This window comes from Dipteris shenzhenensis, chromosome 3, assembly GCF_047967505.1.
Source record: "Dipteris shenzhenensis isolate YYH24624 ecotype China chromosome 3, Dip_SZ_1.0, whole genome shotgun sequence".
Taxonomy (NCBI): Eukaryota; Viridiplantae; Streptophyta; class Polypodiopsida; order Gleicheniales; family Dipteridaceae; genus Dipteris; species Dipteris shenzhenensis.
The window spans coordinates 61,556,458-61,576,838 of record NC_141598.1 but is presented as its reverse complement, the minus strand read 5'-3'; the positions used below and the strand labels follow the sequence as shown (position 1 = coordinate 61,576,838).

General features: G+C 45.4%; 1 protein-coding gene across 1 annotated transcript; it reads right to left on the bottom strand.

The window, feature by feature from the left end:
* Positions 1-15,179: 15,179 nt before the first annotated feature.
* LOC147904124 (TIR domain-containing protein-like) lies at positions 15,180-15,674 on the bottom strand. Its single transcript, XM_087372388.1, has one exon. It carries the CDS (start codon positions 15,672-15,674, stop codon positions 15,180-15,182), a length of 495 nt encoding a protein of 164 aa, XP_087228514.1.
* Between the last annotated feature and the right edge of the window lie 4,707 nt (positions 15,675-20,381).

Here is a 20,381-nt window from a genome sequence, read left to right as displayed (position 1 = left end):
TCATATCGTACTCTCTTCGAAATAGTGAAATGTGAATCTATGTCTTTTTCCCTCTTGCTTCTACCCTTCTCCTCTTTCCACTTCAAATCCCAAAAACCTAATTTCTCCATGTCAATATTAGGAGGCAAGTCATCTCGCAAGTCTTCTGCACATTTCTTCATATTTCCTATGATGCTATTGATCATGTGACGTACTCCACCTTCATTCATTTCACTCTTGGGCAGCGTCTCTCCCATTGTGTTGGCTATGACCTCATTGTAGAAACACTCTATCCGTATTGTATTGCTAGTTATGTCTGTTATTTGCTCCTTGCTCATCTTACTTATCCCTATACAAAGATGCCACCTAATGACTTTGAGCCAATTTTTCCTTTGCTCTGCTTGCATCTTTTCACAAAAGGATTTTTGGCAAAACATGCATGAAAAAACCAAGTATTGAGAGAGAATCTAAAATATATTCATATTTTAAGTAATCAATGAACACAAAGTTAATTACAATAAAGAACACAACGAACTCCATTCTTATGAAATTTGCATCATGCTTACATGGGCCTACCATTTGAGTGTGTGGAGAAGTGCGTGTTAGACACTAGATTCTACACTAGAAGTGTAGTCCCCTACATTCTACACAAAATATTTCATGTGGAAGAAATTGTATACCTTTGAGTCATGATTGCTTGCTAGCGATAAGAATCCTTACAATTTGCTCACAATTTGGGCCTTCACAATTAATGTCAAGTCTTTATTGAGGATGGAAACTTAGTAGAAGAATACCAACATGCAAATCCGAATCTCAATGCTACTTATAACCAAGGCGGTGATAGCTGAAGGAGTCTAACTAAGCTATTATTTTACCAATTGCAACAACGCATGGGTTTCCCATTAGTCTATTAATTATACTAGATCACAAGTATTTCAAACTAAACAACACAAACAACCATTTCATATGCAAGCTACAATGACACGAACATCAAATCAAATGACTAAGTGTCAAAGCTTGGACAATTACATTTAATAATGTTAAGTACAACAACATCAAAAGTCGAAAAAACGACCAAGTGTTGAAGCCAAATCTATCATACAACACTGATAACCTACAACGACACTGAAAGCCAAATAAATGACCATGTGTCGAAGTTTAAACATTTGTTTTATGAAATAAGCTACGACAACACTGAAAGCCGAATGAACGACCTAGTGTCGAAGCCTACTTATTTTATAAATTATATATCTAAGGAACAACACCAAAAGTCGAATAAACGACAAAGTGTTGAATTCTATTACTCTTCTAAGGTTGAGAAACGACACATACAGTCGAATGATACGACCAAGTGTCGAGCTAGTTTCAAAACAATGAGAAGGAGTCCTTATAACGACATCAAAGGTTGAATATTACAACCAAATGTCGAAATGCAGACTTACTTACTTAACCGCACATATAATCGAGTAATACGATCCAATGCGGAAAGATAAGCACCATGCAAATGCATGGCCCAAGTAATTGACTCAAATATTACATTACAAATCAGATGATCGACGTATTATGTCGAAGGCTAAATACGACACTACGTCGATATCTAATAGTCATGTAATATCAAGAATAAAAAGTTATGACATTGACATACTATATGAAAAGATGACACTACATCGAACATACGTGAAGAAGAAACCCCCCCCCCCAAAAAAAAGCTTATCAACTTATCAAATATTTACCAACAAATGGGTTATTGAGCAGAGAAAGAAAAGCTATCGTACCTTTATTTCAATTATAGTTTTGATTTTGGATTGCTAACCAGGCACAAAGCGAACAGAGAGTCTCCTTGGTGACCTGCACAAATCCAAGGGACAATTAATAGAAATCCTCTCAGTAGAAGGCAAGCTATAAACTCCAGTTGAGTCGTTCCCAAAACTGCCTTTTCGAGATGCAGTGCCTTATGAACAAACTTATTAGAGAGCTTATGTAAGGTAAAGGGGAAGACCCTTTACAAAGAGAGAAGACCCTTCAGCAACACAGAAGAGTTGATACAAGTACTCAGATTGGAAATTTGACTGAGGAAGCCACAGTTGATCAGGAGGCTCAAACAGAGGTCGCAGGTAGCAGCAATGTGGAACATACATTATCACCTGAAGAACAGGATAGGATCCGAAATACTTTCTGTGGATTAATAGCATGGACAAGAATCCAACAACAGGTAGTGAGAAAACAACAGTTTAATCCTGTGCCAAAGAGGCAAGTTAGAAGGAGAATTTTACCACCACTAATTAATCCAGTAATGGCTCAACCACCTAATCCAGCAAACCTCAAAGTTAAATTTGCACATTTTGAGGGAAAATCCAAGAAGGAGGACCCTGATGCCCATGTAGCTTAGTTTGAGACAAAATGGGGTGCAAGTGGATTTAATGGGGTGTATGGAGATGATGTGAAAATGCAACAGTTTGCTGCCACATTGGAGGCCAAAGCTATGAATTGGTTTAGGCAGTATGGTATTGCTCACTTCAATACTACTCAGGCATTGCAAGAGGCATTTCTGGGGAGATTCAGAAAAGAAAAGACTCCCACAAATATCAGAACCAAGCTGCAAGGATTGAAACAGAAAAAATTGCTTGTTGAGGATTTTGCTCAGAAGTTTTTAGATCTGAATGGACGACTGGCTGCAAATGAGAGGCCCACCAATGAGACATTGGGGGAGTGGTTCTGTAAAGGACTCAGAAAATCTCTCAGGACATCAGTTGCAAGCCAAGATATTCCTGCAGGTGCAGGAGGATTCAATGCATTGGTGGGTGCTGCCAGAAGAGCAGAAAAGAGAATGGAGAAATTCAAAGGGTCACCCTCTAAGAAGAAGAGCAAACACAAAAGTAAGGACAAGAAGCATAGCAAGAAATCAGATTCTGATAGTGATTCAGATGAAGATTCTGATGATGAGTCAGACTCAGATGCAGACTCTGACTCAGGTAGTGAGAATTCAGATTCAGATTCTGAGGAGGAAGAAGATTCTGATTCTGATGATGAGGACAGAAAAAAGAGAAAGAAGAAAGGTAAGGGAAAAAGCAAGGAAAAGTCCAGAAAAAACACACGAAGTCCAAGAAGAAGACTTCAGAGGATCTGGGCAAGATGATTGCTGATACCCTGAAAACCATGGGCATTTCATCAACCCAAGAAAAAAGTAGAAGATATTGTAATGCTTGTAACATGACTAATCATGATGACAATACCTGCTGGTACAGATATAAAAACAGAACAGAAGTAGTGCAACCACCAACTTCTGCAAATATTGTGCAAGCTGTGTCAAGAGTGGCAGCGGAAGATGTAAGCAAACTGAAGCTACAGAATCACACAGAGAATACTAGAGACAACAAGATGTGCCACAAACAGATCTGCTGTAACTTAGCCCATAAACCAGGGCAGCAACTGTAATACAAGGAGTCCTGAACAGGATGAGAAACAAGAGCTGCAGAGAGGGGCTGAACTGGAGCAGAGGATCTGGGCACAAGGAGGCTGGAGCCTGAGAGCACGGAGGCTGGAGGAGCCTGGAACGAGGAGCCTAGATGAGCCTGGAGCGAGGAGGCAGAAGCCTGAGGCGAGGAGGCTGGAGCCTAGGAACGAGGAGGCTGAAGGAGCCTAGAGCGAGGAGGCTGAAGGAGCGTGGAGCACGGAGGCTGGATGAGCCTGCAGCGAGGAGGCAGGAGAAGCCTCGAGCAAGAAGGCTGGAGGGGCCTGCAACAAGGAGGCAGGAGGAGCCTGGAGCGAGGAGGCTGGAGGAGCTGCACCAGAAGGTCTGCAGAGGGAGCGTGGGCAACCAACAGAACAGCTGAAGGGAAGCTCCGGTGAAGATGGCCAGGAGCAGGCTAAGACAAGAGCCTTGAGGAGCTGCTGGAAGAAGTGATAGGAAGTGAAGGGAAGGAGGCCCTTTTATAGGGCAGGCCAAGGGGGGGAAGTCGGCCAGTTTGGCAGGACCGACCAGCCTGGTCGGTCAGGCCAACTGGGCCGACCAGCTGGTCGGCCAGCCTACCCCCTCTGGCCCCCCTTGCTGCATGGGGGCTGGTCGGCTGGCCACGCCTGGAGATGCTGAATCTCAACACCCCCTCTCAGCTCCAGGGTGTGGCACAAGACCCAAAGAGCTGGTATGACGTTGGAGAAGGGGAGGAGAAACAGATTTGGTAAATATGTCGGCGACGTTGTCGGAAGTGGTGCTGAAGAGGAGCACAATGGTACCGTCAAGAACCTTCTCTCGCGTGTAGTGGTACTGAATTTCAATGTGTTTTGTCCGAGCATGAAAGACCGGATTGCGAGCAAGGGCAATACAGCTTTGATTGTCACAAAAAAGTGTGGTAGAAGTGGATTGCTGAAAACCACAATCGAGAAGAAGGCGCCGAAGCCACACAGCCTCACAGGTGGTACTACACATAGCCCGATACTCAGCCTCGGTGGAAGATAGGGCGACCGTGGGTTAGCGTTTACTGGACCAGGAGATAGCCGCCGAGCCAAAGGAGAAAACATAGCCCGTGGTAGAGCGGCGAGAATCGGGGTCGCCAGCCCAATCGGAGTCACTCCAACCTCGGAGAGTGAGCGGGGAAGGAGAGGAACCACCGGCAGTATATAAGAGCCCGAAAGTAGAGGTCCCCTGAAGATGGCGGAGGAGACGTCGAGCAGCTTGCCAATGAGAAAGCGAAGGGGTTTGCATAAAGGTACTGAGGGTGCCGACAGAAAAGCCGAGATCCAGTCGAGTGTTAAGTAGCCAGAGAAGAAGCAGGGAGCTGGGTGAGTCCGCAAGAAGCTGGTACAGTCGATAACGAGCCAGATTGTTGAAGGATGGTGAACGGGAGAGTCCCCCTCGAGAGTATGTTCCCGGTTGGGGCCATGTAAAGAAACAATCCAAGACTCGGAGCGTAGTGCAAATGAGGAAGGTTTGTCGGTGAAGAGAATCCGGTAGATGGGAACCTGTACGAGAGAGTAAATGGAGAAGAGGATGTCTGTCCCCCTCTGAAACTGCGACGATGTTATCCTTCCAGGTGTCATAGTTAGTACCATCAATCTTCTGAGTTTCGGAGAAGTGGGGAAGGATTGGGATCTGTATCTGGGTGTGGAGATCCGTACTTTTTAGACAGGACTGATGATTTCTTGAGTGGCTGAGGCCCCCCATGTGTTTCAATACCAAACAGAGAACAATCGAACCCAAAGATCAAGAGCCAATAAGTTCTGCCAGAAACCCTTGAATAAAGTCGTACGGGTGAAGACGGACCCGATGCGCGATGAAGGAAGGGGGGGAGAGGCTCTTGATGAAGCAGTAGGCTGCTATTGATAGTCCAGGATACTGGGAGCAAAATTTCAAAATAAATTCACAAAAGATCCGACTGGTGCCTGGCTTCGGGACAGGATGGATGCCGACCAAAATTGGTGCACAAGAGGTACTGCAGACCAACAAGACATGTGCCTAGGAAGATGCCGACCAGCAAACTAGGAGCCTGCAGTGATGCCAACCAGAGGGAGAAGTGACCAAGGTGCCGATCTCGGGGCAGGAGGAACATAGACTGCTAACCAGCAGAAGGAGAAGGCAAAGGGCTGATCACAGAGGCAGGAGGAACATAGGCTGCCGACCAGCAGAAAATCACCCAGGTGTTGGTGGAAGCTTCAGTAACCAAGAGGATGGGGAGCACCTAGTGCTCTGATACCATGTCAAGAGTGGCAGCGGAAGATGTAAGCAAACTGAAGCTACAGAATCACACAGAGAATACTAGAGACAACAAAATGTGCCACAAACAGATCTGCTATAACTTAGCCCATAAACCAGGGCAGCAACTGTAATACAAGGAGTCCTGAACAGGATGAGAAACAGGAGCTGTAGAGAGGGGCTGAACTGGAGCAGAGGATCTGGGCACAAGGAGGCTGGAGCCTGAGAGCACGGAGGCTGGAGGAGCCTGGAACGAGGAGCCTGGATGAGCCTGGAGCGAGGAGGCAGAAGCCTGAGGTGAGGAGGCTGGAGCCTAGGAACGAGGAGGCTGAAGGAGCCTGGAGCGAGGAGGCTGAAGGAGCGTGGAGCACGGAGGCTGGATGAGCCTGCAGCGAGGAGGCAGGAGAAGCCTGGAGCAAGAAGGCTGGAGGGGCCTGCAACGAGGAGGCAGGAGGAGCCTGGAGCGAGGAGGCTGGAGGAGCTGCACCAGAAGATCTGCAGAGGGAGCGTGGGCAGCCAACAGAACAGCTGAAGGGAAGCTCCGGTGAAGATGGCCAGGAGCAGGCTGAGACAAGAGCCTTGAGGAGCTGCTGGAAGAAGTGATAGGAAGTGAAGGGAAGGAGGCTCTTTTATAGGGCAGGCCAAGGGGGGGAAGTCGGCCAGTTTGGCAGGACCGACCAGCCTGGTCGGTCAGGCCAACTGGGCCGACCAGCTGGTCGGCCAGCCTACCCCCTCTGGCCCCCCTTGCTGCATGGGGGCTGGTCGGCTGGCCACACCTGGAGTTACTGAATCTCAACAAGCTGAGAGTAGTAGGGGACCACCAAAAAGATTCCAGCAAAGGAATTGGGGACCACCTGGCCCACAGGCCTGTGCATCATCATCATCAACACAGAATAGCTGCACTTATTATGGAGGAGATCACAGACAGGGTCCTGATTGCCCACTTTGGTGCAAGCACAGAGAGGAAACGGGAATACCAATTATAAGGTATGATAATCAAAGGCAAGCAACTGGCAAACAGCCATTTCAGTCAAACAGAATGCCACAGGCTAATGTAGTCATTGTGGATCAAATGGAACAGAAAACCATTATGGAGGAGATGAAAGTGGACCAGTCTGATTCAAAGGTGTTGCATGTGGAGTGTGACTGCTCTAAATGCATTCAAGTAGAGGAAGTCCCTGAAGATCCACCTGAAGTTTTGGCTATCACAAGATATGGAAAGCAGTTCAGAATGTTGGGTTTTACCGTCAGTATGCACCCACGGGAGTGCCAGTGATCACACTATAGTGGTTCGGGACACTTTTTACTCCGGTAGCTAGAGGTTTTTTCCCCGGACCCATGGGGCCCACATGGCCTCATGATATCTCATTTATTATTTAGCTATTTCAGTTTACAGCACTTTGTGCTTAGCTAGCATTGTGCTTAGTTAGGGGTGTGCTTAGATAGCACTATTTTATCCCGTTTGGGATCTGGGCTTATAAGCCTTGTACTTTTCATTCTTCAATATATCCCAATCATTGCATCATTGTTCAGTGTGCTTCCACAGTGTGTATCCTTCATTTGGTATCAGAGCAGGCTCTCCTTCTCTTGGCATCTTCATTCTTAGAGGTCGTCTCTTGGAGTAGGAAACATGGAGCTGTGACTCCTTCTCTCCTGCTGCTCTCCCTCTTACTTGTGGAGCTGCTCCTGTCGTTTTTTTGAGGCTGCTGTTGGGGATCACGATTTGTGAGAAGTAGGCTGTTTGTTTCTGTCTGCCTGCTCATTTTTCCTCACCTAGCAAACTCTTGGAGGCTTGCGACCTGCTCTACTCGAGCTGTGGGCTGGGCGAAGTGGTTGCTGGTTGTTTTACCCTACTCCTGCTCTTCGTTTTGGCTATGGGCGAGTTGGACGAAGCTGCTACAGGCCGTTTGCTACTGGGCGATACATTTCTTCAGTTCGTGATCACCCTGAAGCTGCCGTTTTTTCTACTAGACAAGCCGCTTCCTGTTCTGTGCTGGGCGACCTGCTGGGCTACACTATTCTGTGGCTTCTTGGCGACCACAAGCAGCAGCAGCACCAGCATTGTGACTTCCCTTATAGGCGGTAGACACGTAGGCAGCGGGCCGTACAGGCACAGCCAAGTAGGCAAAGTGTTACACACCACACGTAGGCATCTAGCCCATTCTGCTACTTTCGAGGTCTCTCACAATCGTACGCAAGTACATTGCGAACATCTGTTTTTATGCAAGACACTGGCTGTGGGTTTATGCAATTCACTTCAGATTTTTGCCAATCATCATTTGCTACTGTAGAACGGTTTCTGAGGAGGAATTATGCTGTTGATTATTCAGCAACTAAGCAATTCCCACTTTACGGGGCAATCCAAATAGCTCACAGGCCAGCCAAAAGGCCAGCTCTCTCAGCCAAACAAATGGCTAGAAAGTCCAGCTGGTCTGGCCGACCAGCTGGCAGGCCCACCGACCAGCTGGCCGACCAGCTAGGTCTGGCCTATAAGAGGCCTCTGCCCTCACACTTCCTACACAGGACAGGACCTGCAGCTGCTCCTCATCTCCTCCATCTTTTGCTGCAGGCCCGCCTGCTCCATCTACCTCTCCTCTCCACTTCTGCCTCCTCTGCTGCCTCCTCTTCTGCCTTTCCTTCATGCCTCCTGGCTGCTCCATCCTCTACTACAAGATCTGCCCTCAACTTCTGCTCCTCTTCTCCAGATCAGATCCTTCTACTCCAGATCTGTCCCATCCTGCTCCAGATCTGTCCCCTTCTGCTCCTCTTCTCCAGATCAGCTCCTTCTACTCCAGATCTGTCCCATCCTACTCCAGATCTGTCCCCTTCTGCTCCTCTGCTACAGAACAGCTCCTTCTGCCCCAGACAAGCTCCTTTTCTTCATCATATTGCTATTCCAGATAGCCTGAAGGTTCCTTCCTCAGAGCATGCTGGTTTCAGCCATTTCCTAGGGCAGCTCCAGCTCCCATCATCCTCGTCATCATTGAGCTACATGGAGGACTGCGTTACGCTCCCTCTGCTGCTATCTTTTCTACTGTCTCTCTACATGGAATCATCTTTCTGATTCACCTCAGCCACGGTCCTTCAGACACGACGGCTTGAGGTTCTTGTATTCAGTTTTTCATATTACCGACAGGCACTATGTTTTCCTAGTTCCGTTCTTCAGTTGTATCTGAGTATTGTCTATTTTCTGATCGCTCCACTGCAAACCCTATGGTTTCTCTATCGTTTCTCTATATGGTATCAGAGCCATGGTGATCTAAAGACCCCAGATCTCAGGTGATCTAAAGATCCTGCTTCTTCATGGAGGCCATAGGTACAGGAGCATCACTCCTATGAACATATCAGTTTCCTCTTCATTCCACTGCGCACTAAGGGAGAGAACTCCATCTTCTACTGCCATCCCTCCCTCCCTTTCTTGCCTCCATCTTCTACTACCATCCCTCCCTCCTTTTCTAGGTTTCTGGCTTGACACTTCCCATTCCTTTGAAAGAGGGGGTCATGACACTTCACCTCTACCTCCATTAGCATCGACTTCCAGGATCTACAAGTTCTCCCTAGGCGGGACCCTTTCTGTTCACATGTGTCTAGATGTCTGTTGTTTCGAATCTTCTACCTGCATAAAGGCGGGGATAGACTCCTCTCTCCCAAGGTTCAAGATTGGACACACATTGGCTCACTGTTCAGCTCCGATCTCTTTGGATTATCAGTACTGCTACGACAAATTTGTTCTTTCCCTTTGCACTTTCCTCCACCTTTTCGACGGTGAGAGGGGTGGCTTATTCTCTCAAGCTTCACAGTGTTCTTATTTCTATCTGGTATCATACGTGTAACTATGACACTTGAGGAAGTGAACAATTCCCTTGCAAGGGCACTCCTCTTGTGATCTTCTATTGGGCATTTCACAGGAATAGCCAGCACCACCATCGACATCCCTACACGAAGCTCCAAGCAAACAATGTTTGCCCCTCAAAATTGGCAATTGAGAGGGGGTATTCAGCAACTAAGCAATTCCCACTTTACGGGGCAATCCAAATAGCTCACAGGCCAGCCAAAAGGCCAGCTCTCAGCCAAACAAATGGCTAGAAAGTCCAGCTGGTCTGGCCGACCAGTTGGCCGACCAGCTGGCAGGCCCACCGACTAGCTGGCCGACCAGCTAGGTCTGGCCTATAAGAGGCCTCTGCCCTCACACTTCCTACACAGGACAGGACCTGCAGCTGCTCCTCATCTCCTCCATCTTTTGCTGTAGGCCCGCCTGCTCCATCTACCTCTCCTCTCCACTTCTGCCTCCTCTGCTGCCTCCTCTTCTGCCTTTCCTTCATGCCTCCTGGCTGCTCCATCCTCTACTCCAAGATCTGCCCTCAACTTCTGCTCCTCTTCTCCAAATCAGATCCTTCTACTCCAGATCTGTCCCATCCTGCTCCAGATCTGTCCCCTTCTGCTCCTCTTCTCCAGATCAGCTCCTTCTACTCCAGATCTGTCCCATCCTACTCCAGATCTGTCCCCTTCTGCTCCTCTGCTACAGAACAGCTCCTTCTGCCCCAGATCAACTCCTTTTCTTCATCATATTGCTATTCCAGATAGCCTGAAGGTTCCTTCCTCAGAGCATGCTGGTTTCAGCCATTTCCTAGGGCAGCTCCAGCTCCCATCATCCTCGTCATCATTGAGCTACATCAAGGACTGCGTTACGCTCCCTCTGCTGCTATCTTTTCTACTGTCTCTCTACATGGAATCATCTTTCTGATTCACCTCAGCCACGGTCCTTCAGACACGACGGCTTGAGGTTCTTGTATTCAGTTTTTCATATTACCGACAGGCACTATGTTTTTTGAGTTCCGTTCTTCAGTTGTATCTGAGTATTGTCTATTTTCTGATCGCTCCACTACAAACCCTATGGTTTCTCTATCGTTTCTCTATATTGATTTCTGAGTTTTTTACTCAGATTCGTACTTGTTGATCCACACTGAGTGAATCTCAGTTTTGTGGTGGATAAACAAGGGGCTTTTTATTCCTTTGTGCTCAGGAACATTGTGTGAAGTATCAGATGAAGCTTGGGCAAAAATACTCAGTTTGTGAGTGGATTTGGTTGGCATTTGTGCTCAGAAATAATGCAGACCTGAATTTAAATATTCAGATTTATATGCTTTGAGTACTCTCAGTGGTGAATGCATTTGATATTGACTTAACAGTCAACAGTGGGAGATTTTGGGCAATGTTGTATGCAGCAGCAGAACATTCGATGCATTAGTAATTGTGCAGCAGAAAAATCAGAATTCTTAATCCAAAAGTGTCACATAAGGTGACCTTCGTTATTTGGGTATTCTTTTATTTGCTGCAGGTACAATCAGTGTGAGAACACATACAGTGTTTATTTGTCTTTTTGATTGCACGCAATGGCACAGAATCAAAATGATGTGTTACAGATTGTGTCCAAGGAGGACAGGCTTGATGGCACCAATTTTTCGATGTGGTCCTTCATGATAAAGAACATCTTGGTGGCCAAAGGCCTTTGGGAGTATGTTAATGGTGACGAGTTGCACCTGCCACTCCACCACAGGGGGGTAGACATCAGCAACTGGCACCACCTCCACTTCCTCCTAGGAAGATGATCAGAAAAGATGGGACAAGAGAGATGCACAGACGATGTCTCTTATATCTCTTTCAATGCAAAGACAGATAATTCCTCACATTCGCTCTTGCATAGATGCTAGAGCAGCCTGGCTAACCTTGGAGAGGTTATACGCAGCCAGGAATGAGGCTAAAATCTCCTTTTTAAAAAGGGAGCTGGATCATTTAGAGATGAAGGAAGGTGATGCTATGCAGACTCACTTGAACAGAATACAGGATTTGAGAGAGCAACTGATAAACATTGATGAGGTTATACCTGAAACGCAGCTTGTTCAGACAGCTTTGAGCTCTCTGCCACCGTCTTATTTATCATTTCATACTTCTTTGAATCTCTCTTTGAGAAACGCAGCACAGCCACTTTCCTTTCAGGAGCTGGTTTCTTTATTGTTGCAGGAAGAGTAGGTTTGAAAGAACAAAGATTTGAGATCTGGTGCAGTAGAGGATGCTTTTTATGCTAGGTCCAGAGGGAAAGGCAAAACTAAGCCTAAACACCATCCTGTAACAAAACCACATGCACCTGTTGGGCAGGGAAGTGAAAGTGTAGCAACCTCTTCCGGTGTGAAGCAGGATGGCAGCAAGCCTAAAAAGAAGGGCAAATGCCACTATTGCAAAAAGCCAGGGCATTTTATTACAGAGTGTCCGAAGAGGATTGCAAAAGAAAAGCAAAGGGAGAAAGGCTTGGTTGCCAATGCCTCTACTGCAGGTACTTCAGGTGAAAATGCTGATTTTGTTGAAGAGCAGAATTGGTGTTTTTATACTTGCAGTTATGATGCTTCACATGCACTTCAAATTGGTGAGTCTGATGATGCTTGGTACTTTGATAGCGGTGCTTCAAAGCACATTACAGCCAGGCGTGATTTCTTTGTGTCCATAGTTCCTCCACCTCTCAAAAAGACAGTGGCATGTGCAAATGGTGCCACCTATCCAGTAAAAGGTGCGGGTAAGATTATGCTTACAGCCATAGATGGCTCCACAATCTGCCTCATGGATTCTCTGTTTGCACCAGGAATCAAAAAGAATCTGTTATCAGTATCTTCCTTGGTGAAGGGTGGACTTGTTGTTGCTTTCGAGGGAGATCAGTGTGTTGTACGCAGCCAGCATGGCTCTCTTTTGATGACAGGTACTTTGACTCGTGGTTTGTATCAATTGGATACACGATAGCCTGTTGATCAGGCTAGCTTTTTAGCCACCCCACTTACTCATGCACAGTGCACTGCAGAGTTGTGGCATGCCCGTCTGGGGCATGTAAATTTTGGAAGTTTGATGCTCATGCACAGGCACAATATGGTGGCTGATTTGCCTCCTATGGAGAAGCCACCACCACATGTTTGTGAAGGCTGTATTTTGGGAAAATGCACAAATTCCCTTTTGCCAGGTCGTCCTTTCGAGCCACACAGAAACTTCAGGTTGTACACAGTGATGTATGTGGACCCATGAATGTTAAGTCATTAGGGGGTCACTACTATTTTGTCACTTTTATTGATGACTTTTCTCGGTTCACTTGGATATATGCTTTGACCAGGAAATCTCAGGTGTATGATGCCTTCATGGCTTGGATTGCCATGGCTGAAAATCAATCCTCATGTGAATTGCAGTCTCTCAGATCTGACCGAGGGGGGGAGTACATGTCTAAAATTTTGAATACTGTTTTACAGGAGAGAGGGATCTCTCATCAGTACACAAGCCCCTATACTCCTCAGCAAAATGGCTTGGCTGAGAGTAAGAATCGGTCACATCTTGAAATGGCCAGGTGTATGCTCAAGGCTAAGAAGTTGCCGAATATCCTATGGATGGAGGCAATCATGGCAGCTTGCCACATTTTGAATAAGTGTCCTACAAAGGCACTGAAGAAGGTTACACCTTTCGAGACTTGGTATGGCAGGAGACCTACTGTAGCACATCTTCGTACTTTTGGTTGTATTGCTTATGCTCATGTACCAAAGGAGATCAGAAGAAAGCTGGATGATAAGGCAGTCAAATGCATTTTTGTTGGCTATAGTAAGGAAAGCAAGGGCTATAGGCTCTATAATCCTGTCAGTAAGAAAGTCTTGACTAGCAGGGATGTGATTTTCGATGAAAAATCAGAACTTTCCTTGGCTGGTTATGAGTCTTATCAAGCTCCTCCTGACATATTTGAGAGGCTTCTGCCTATGTCTATGGATGACACTATTTGTACTCCTGCTGTTTCTCCCACAATCTTCACACAAGTATGGATGGTATATGATAGCCATTAGTGCATGCTGAAACACTTGCACAACTAATAGCACCTCCAGTTGCTGCTGAAAATCAGCCTATGGCAGATTTCGAAATGCAACAAGAAGTACAGCAAGAGTTGGAAGGTATACAGGAAGCCAGGCGAGTACCCAAGTGGTATACAGTTACTATGCGGGACAGTGGGCTAGATACTCCTGTTGTTGGCCGTACACGTGCAGATGCTAAGTTGCATGAGCAAGCTCATCCATCAGATTATGTTATGGCAGTATGTGCAGATCAAGAGGAGCCAGATTCATTTGATGTTGCAAATGCTAATGAGCATTATTGTTGGGTTTTACCGTCAGTATGCACCCACGGGAGTGCCAGTGATCACATTGTAGTGGTTCGGGACACTTTTTACTCCGGTAGCTGGAGGTTTTTTCCCCGGACCCATGGGGCCCACATGGCCTCATGATATCTCATTTATTATTTAGCTATTTCAGTTTACAGCACTTTGTGCTTAGCTAGCATTGTGCTTAGTTAGGGGTGTGCTTAGATAGCACTATTTTATCCCGTTTGGGATCTGGGCTTAAAAGCCTTGTACTTTTCATTCTTCAATATATCCCAATCATTGCATCGTTGTTCAGTGTGCTTCCACAGTGTGTATCCTTCACAGAAGTGATTTAGATGTTTCAGAATTATCTTTAGAGGATCCCAGAGTTTGGGAGGCACAACAGCAGTGCCGAAAGAAAGTGCTCAAACAAGTTCACAAGCTGAGGAACAAAGTATTAGAGCTTCAGAAAGAATGAGATTAGAAGAAAATGGAAGAGCAGATGGCTGACAAACATGTACAGGATCAAATCCAACAAAGTAAAGATATTTCTAGGATGATGAGCATACAACAGTCACATTAGATCAGTTGCTCAGTTTGGTCCCTGAATTCAGAAAGAATGTTCTGACAAAGTTTCTGAGGTCAGATCTGAATACAGAGGGGAAGCCAGATGATGTTAATGTTGTCATAGTAGAACCAAAAGATGTGGACTATCTAGTTCCCAAGATAGAATTGCAATTCAGCAAAGAAACAATTCAGGGAGTTCTGTTGGATGGAGGTTCAGGTGTGAACATATTACCAGAATTCCTGTATAGGAAGCTGAAACTACCCAGATTGGAGGAGGTGCCATTCCAAGTAAAGATGGCTGATCAGAGGAGGATACAAACATTGGGCATACTCAGAAGACAGGAAATAGTGGTGGCAGGTTTGTCTTACCTAGTGAATTTAGTGGTGCTTCAGATGGAGGAAAATCACAATCCATACCCTTTACTCTTAGGAAGACCATGGTTTAATCAGGCCAAGCTTAAAATGGATTGGGGAAAGAGTAGAGTTACACTCAGAAAAGGCAAAAAGAAAATCAGACTTAATATGGTTCCAACTACAATCTTACCAATTCATGCAAGGGCATTGCATGCTCAGGCAATTAGCATGGCAAATGAAATAGAGGAGGATGAAGAGGAAGCATTCCTCAGGGCCAATGAGTCAGTTATTCCAGTCTTTGACATAGATGTGGTAAGAATTGTGGAACAATACAAGTGGAGAAAGATCAAAAGAAATCTGAACTAAAGGATCATTCAGAGAGCATGGAACAACCAGATTTGGATTTAATAGCCTCTGCAAACGGCCCATCCTTCTTCCTCAGCCAGAGATTTGGAACAACCAGAAATCTTCGTCATACTTGCCTTCTTGTCGATGGGCTTTGATAGCCTCTGCAAACGGCCCATCCTTCTTCCTCAGCTCTTCTAGCATCACGTCATAAAAGACTGGAATCACCTTAGACGTCTGGGTGGTGTTACTCTCCATCATTTGCACAAGCTCATCCAGACACCACCGAGACTCTGCGTAAATTCTAGTAAAGATAGGCACTCCTATGATTGCTCTCCTAGCAGCGTCCAGCATATAAGGGCGAACGTCATCTCCTTTCAGGAGCTCCTTCATGTCCAAAAATGCTTTGATTCCCAGTAACTCTAGAAAACGGTACAGGTGATTAGCAAACTTACGCTTCATCTCTAGACCACGATGACTGATAAACACCTGATGCGTGCCAATAGATGGATCCAGAGCTGCCCTCCTTTGAATGGCCTTGCCACACTCGGGCACATCAGCGTCCCTTTTTCTCTTCGAGTTGTGCATGGCTACAAGTCACAACTCCTGCTACTCTTCCTTGGACAATGGAGAGGTACCCAAGCCAAATAACTTACTTTGGTTTAGAGAATCGAATACAAATGGGAGGAAAAGTAGGCATCGATTGCTTGAGTCTGCTTAAAATCGATGACACAAAGATCCAAGATCGGTGACAAGAGCAATGACAGCCGATGCATCACACAACAAAAGAACCATTAACTAGTTCCACAAAGAGAAGGTAATGAGAAAATCCATAGGACGTTGCTCTACTCTGCTTTCATAATGATATTACCTGCAGGTTTGAACTTGGACAGAAGTTTCACCGAGCAGCGTTGCAGCTAACAGTTGGAACCAATTGGAGAACCCATAGGTCGAGAAGTGCTGTAGCTAACGGGGCATGTTGACTTCCTGTTGCTGCGAAGTAGTCTCTGTGTTAATGAATGTGTAGGCCTGCAACTGCTGAAATGGAGGATTGAGAACAATGCGAAGCCAAACAATGCTGATAATTAGATTGGGGAGCAGTCAAACTTCAAATAAATAGCCAAGATGTGTATTGAGAGACCTCGGTATTGGAAATACCTAGCTTTCGTCCATTAAGTTAAGGTGCAGAACAAAATCTTGGAGAACGAGGCGATGGAGATAGTTGAAGGTGGAGGCGTACAGCTTTTTTGAGGAGCGAGCCTACACGAGACGATGAAGCGTACTCTCTGGAGGGAGGAGTGTTGAATTAGCAAGAGGGGATCATGGAGGATGGGGAAGAAGGAGATGGCGAGGAAGATGGAAGATGATTAGGAGGGGATTTCGAAAGCGGCGGCCCATTAGAGGGCCATTGAATTTTGGCAGCAAGATTTAGTAAGATTTAGATAAGATTGCATGAGCTATCACCTTCATAGCTTGTAGAGAGCTTGTAACCCTGTTATTCATATATCATTTGATTCCATATTTCAAGAATATTCTCACAATATTGCACAACCTAGACATCATGGTCGGATTGATTTTGCGATTGCATCTTTGACAATTCTTCCCCTATGGTTGATAGTGAATGGGAGAGGACTTGTGAGAATGCTCTAAAACAAGATGGCCTCATGGTTGAATTTTATAAGGGATTTTGGAATGTCATTTAGGATGTTTTGGTTTTCCCATGACATAAGCCACTCTACGCAAATATCCATGTCACATGTTGCAAACTTCTAGATAATTTTTAATATAAAATGCCCTTCTGTATATTAACCTTTGGGTATTAAATTACTTCCTTATGTATATATAAATCTGTAAGTAATTGAATTAATAAAAACCCATCTGTTGAACTCACGTGATAGGGTTACATATGACAAGTGACCCCCCCGAGCATCAAAGGGATGGTCTATACATCAGATGGATGTAAAGAATGCCTTCTTGCATGGTGATTTTCAAGAAGAGGTCTATATGGAGCAGCCACCAGGTTATGTGCATGCTGTTCATCCTGTTTGCAGGTTGAAGAAAGCCTTGTATGGCTTGAAGCAAGCACCCAGAGCATGGTCTGACAAGATAGGATAGTATCTTGTCACTATTGGCTTTCAGATTTCCAAGGTAGATTTCTCACTTTATGTGAGAAAAACAGAAGGCATTGTGCTACTTGTCATTTATGTTGATGATTTGATCATCACAGGTGATAGTGATGAAGATATTCTTCATGTAAAAATGCTATTAAAGCAAAAGTTTGAGATGAAGGATTTGGGAGAGTTGTGCTATTTCTTGGGCATTGAGGTGATTAGATCCACAAGTGGGATATGGCTCTTGCAGAGGCAATATGGATTGGACATGCTGTCCGAATATGGGATGACAGGCTGTAAGCCCATTTTAGTTCCTTTGGAGCAGAATGTGAAGCTGAGCACAGATGCAAGTGAGCTTCTGGAAGACCCTACTATGTACAGACACATAGTAGGAAGTTTGATTTATATGACTATTACCAGGCTAGATTTTAGCTATGCTGTTGGGTTGGTAAGTCAGTTTATGCAGGCTCCAAGGAAACCGCATTTGGATGCGGCTAGACGCATACTGAGGTATGTGAAGTCCACATTGCAGTATGGACTATTTTTTGAGACTGGGGTTTAAATACAATTGCATGGATACACTGATGCTGATTGGGCTGGTAGTATTTTTGAAAGACGATCTACTAGTGGATATGTGTTCTCTTTTGGGAGTGAGTCACTTGGAGCAGTAAGATATAGCCTACAGTTGCCTTGTCTAGCACAGAGGTTGAGTACAGGGGTGCAACAATGGCTGCATGTGAGGCAGCTTGTTTGCATAAGCTACTTTATGATATGCATCAGTCTATAGATGGGCCAGTTGTCATTTATTGTGACAACATGACAAGTGTATACTAGGTCACATGCACTCACACGCTTTCACTTAGACACATAGATGATTGCATGAATAATTGTACCACACACTTTCATTCCACAATCTCAAAGCATGTATAAAAATAAGATCTCTCACACACACAGAAAGGTCATACTAGCATGCCAACCAATCTAATGATCAATGGTACACCACATGCACATGGATGCAGGTCCAAAAAAGATGCTGCCACTAAAGAGGATGCGTAGAAAGAGCCCACCACCTCAACCATGAGACCCCCTCCAGAGTTTGCAGCCATCTACATCCTCTCAACCATTGCAACCATAGCCATTCATGGTCTAGAGTGATAGCTCCGAAGAGGATTCAGTGCATGACAAAGAAACAAATGCCACCCCAATCACCAATGACCTACACAGCCATTGATAGGGCCCAATCACTAGAACTTGTTTGGCCACCCCCATCGACGTATGCTCTTTCCCAAGAAGCAACATCTTACTTAGAGCAAAGGGGTCTAGGCAGTTTGCATGAGAGCCTAAAATCCTTGGAGGACAGTCCTACAATGACCACATACATCAAGGACTTTTTCCATTCTTACCACTCCAGCAATGCAAAGGTTGGCATGCCAACACAAGGTGCCAAATACCCTAAACGGCCTGCCGATGCAAAGTTTGTTGAAGTATAGTCTCTCCTCACCAAGGGCACACTGATCCATAGAGATGGCATATTGCTTCACACAATCCTTGGCCATCGCCTCAAGGAAGTAGCACAACTCCTATCCACAATCCTGGGGGTTAAGTGCAGCAAGAATCGATCCCTTGCACTTCGCACATTTGTTTTATTGAGTAGGAAGCTAAAACAAGAGTGGGTCCAGCACTTAGTCATCTTCTTTACAAAGAAACTAGATGGCTCTTTAGGCCAAAAATGTAAAATTCCACACTTGTTGGCTATAATCATAAAAAAAGAACTATAGGAAAGAGAAATGACTCTACCTTAGTCACCAAAACCAATTGAGGAGTTGGACATACCCTTCTCACCAGTATGGGAGCCGTCGCCAACTTCTCCTACTATCACATTGATAAGTGTAGCTGCCTTAGAAGAAAGACCTATCTAGAGGTTGGGATTGCAGAATTACCCCAAGATATGCTACAGATCGGTGCACAACTGCAACCAATATATCTGCAACAATAGCAGCAACCAAAGTTTGAGGAAAGATTGGCACTAGGAACCTGAGGAAAGATCGACACCAGAGCTTGAGGCCACATCAGCACTAGAACCACCCATCGATGCCATGCCAGCCGATGAGCCACAAAGGGAGCTAGTGCTAGATCAACAGTATGACTATTTTACACAAGGGACTAAAATACCATTGGAACAACCTCTCCCAAGTACTACAGAATCATCGAGATGGCTACATGGGCACCACTTTTATCAGCAGTATCGCCAAACCTCAACACCGTCTGACATTCTCCAACATCAAGCTAGCCAAATGATCCAAATGTCAGAACTATTCACTAGCTTGGCCAAGGAAGAATATGCAAGAGAATTGGAAAGACAGGCTGGAATAGAAATCAAAGACTGATTCCAGGCAATTGCCATAGAGGTCAAGGCACTTCGGGTGTAGATAGATGACAAGGAGGCAAAAGAAGTGGGCATGAACCAAGATCTCCAAGCTCAAGAGAAGGCAGTGAGGGATATGACCTCCAACCTCCACCAAAGTCAAACACAGCTGACAGCAGCAGCACAAGCAATGGCAATCCTACAAACCTACTATAACTCCTTGACATCTGCACATGCTCAACAGACGGAGGTAGTGGCACAAGCTTGACTCACTCTAATTCACAAAGAAGAAGAGCTCTAGAATTGCAAAGACAAGCTTGAAGAAATGAAACAATCTTTGGTAGTGCATGCCTTCAGCATTGACAAGCTTACAAGGGAATGCAGAATCTTAAAGGACCAACTTGCTACCGTTCAAGAGGCTAGCACTTCACAAGCACAAGTCTTGGACCAATGGTCCAATACCACTAAAAACATTCCTCAATAGGCAAAGGTCACCTTGCAAATGAGAAAGCTTAAGGAGGCATATACAACCATCTACCATCAATACAAAGAAAAAATGAATGAGATTTCCTCCCAAAAGATAATCATCTCCAAGCTTGAACTCCAATTGCTAGTGCACAACAATGAGACATTGGAAGACAACACCAATGAAGCCCCACTTCAATGCACAACGGTGGTGTACCAAGAGCTTGTGGCTACTCTACAAGTGGAAGATCACCTCAACGCACGTGTGCTTATCCAATGGAAGCAACTCCAAATCAGGATCATATCTGCTCATCCAACAATCAAATGGGAACGTTCCATCGGGACCAAAACCCT

Excerpts from the sequence above, each read along its gene's own strand:
- LOC147904124 (XM_087372388.1), bottom strand. The coding sequence starts at position 15,674 with ATGCACAACTCGAAGAGAAAAAGGGACGCTGATGTGCCCGAGTGTGGC.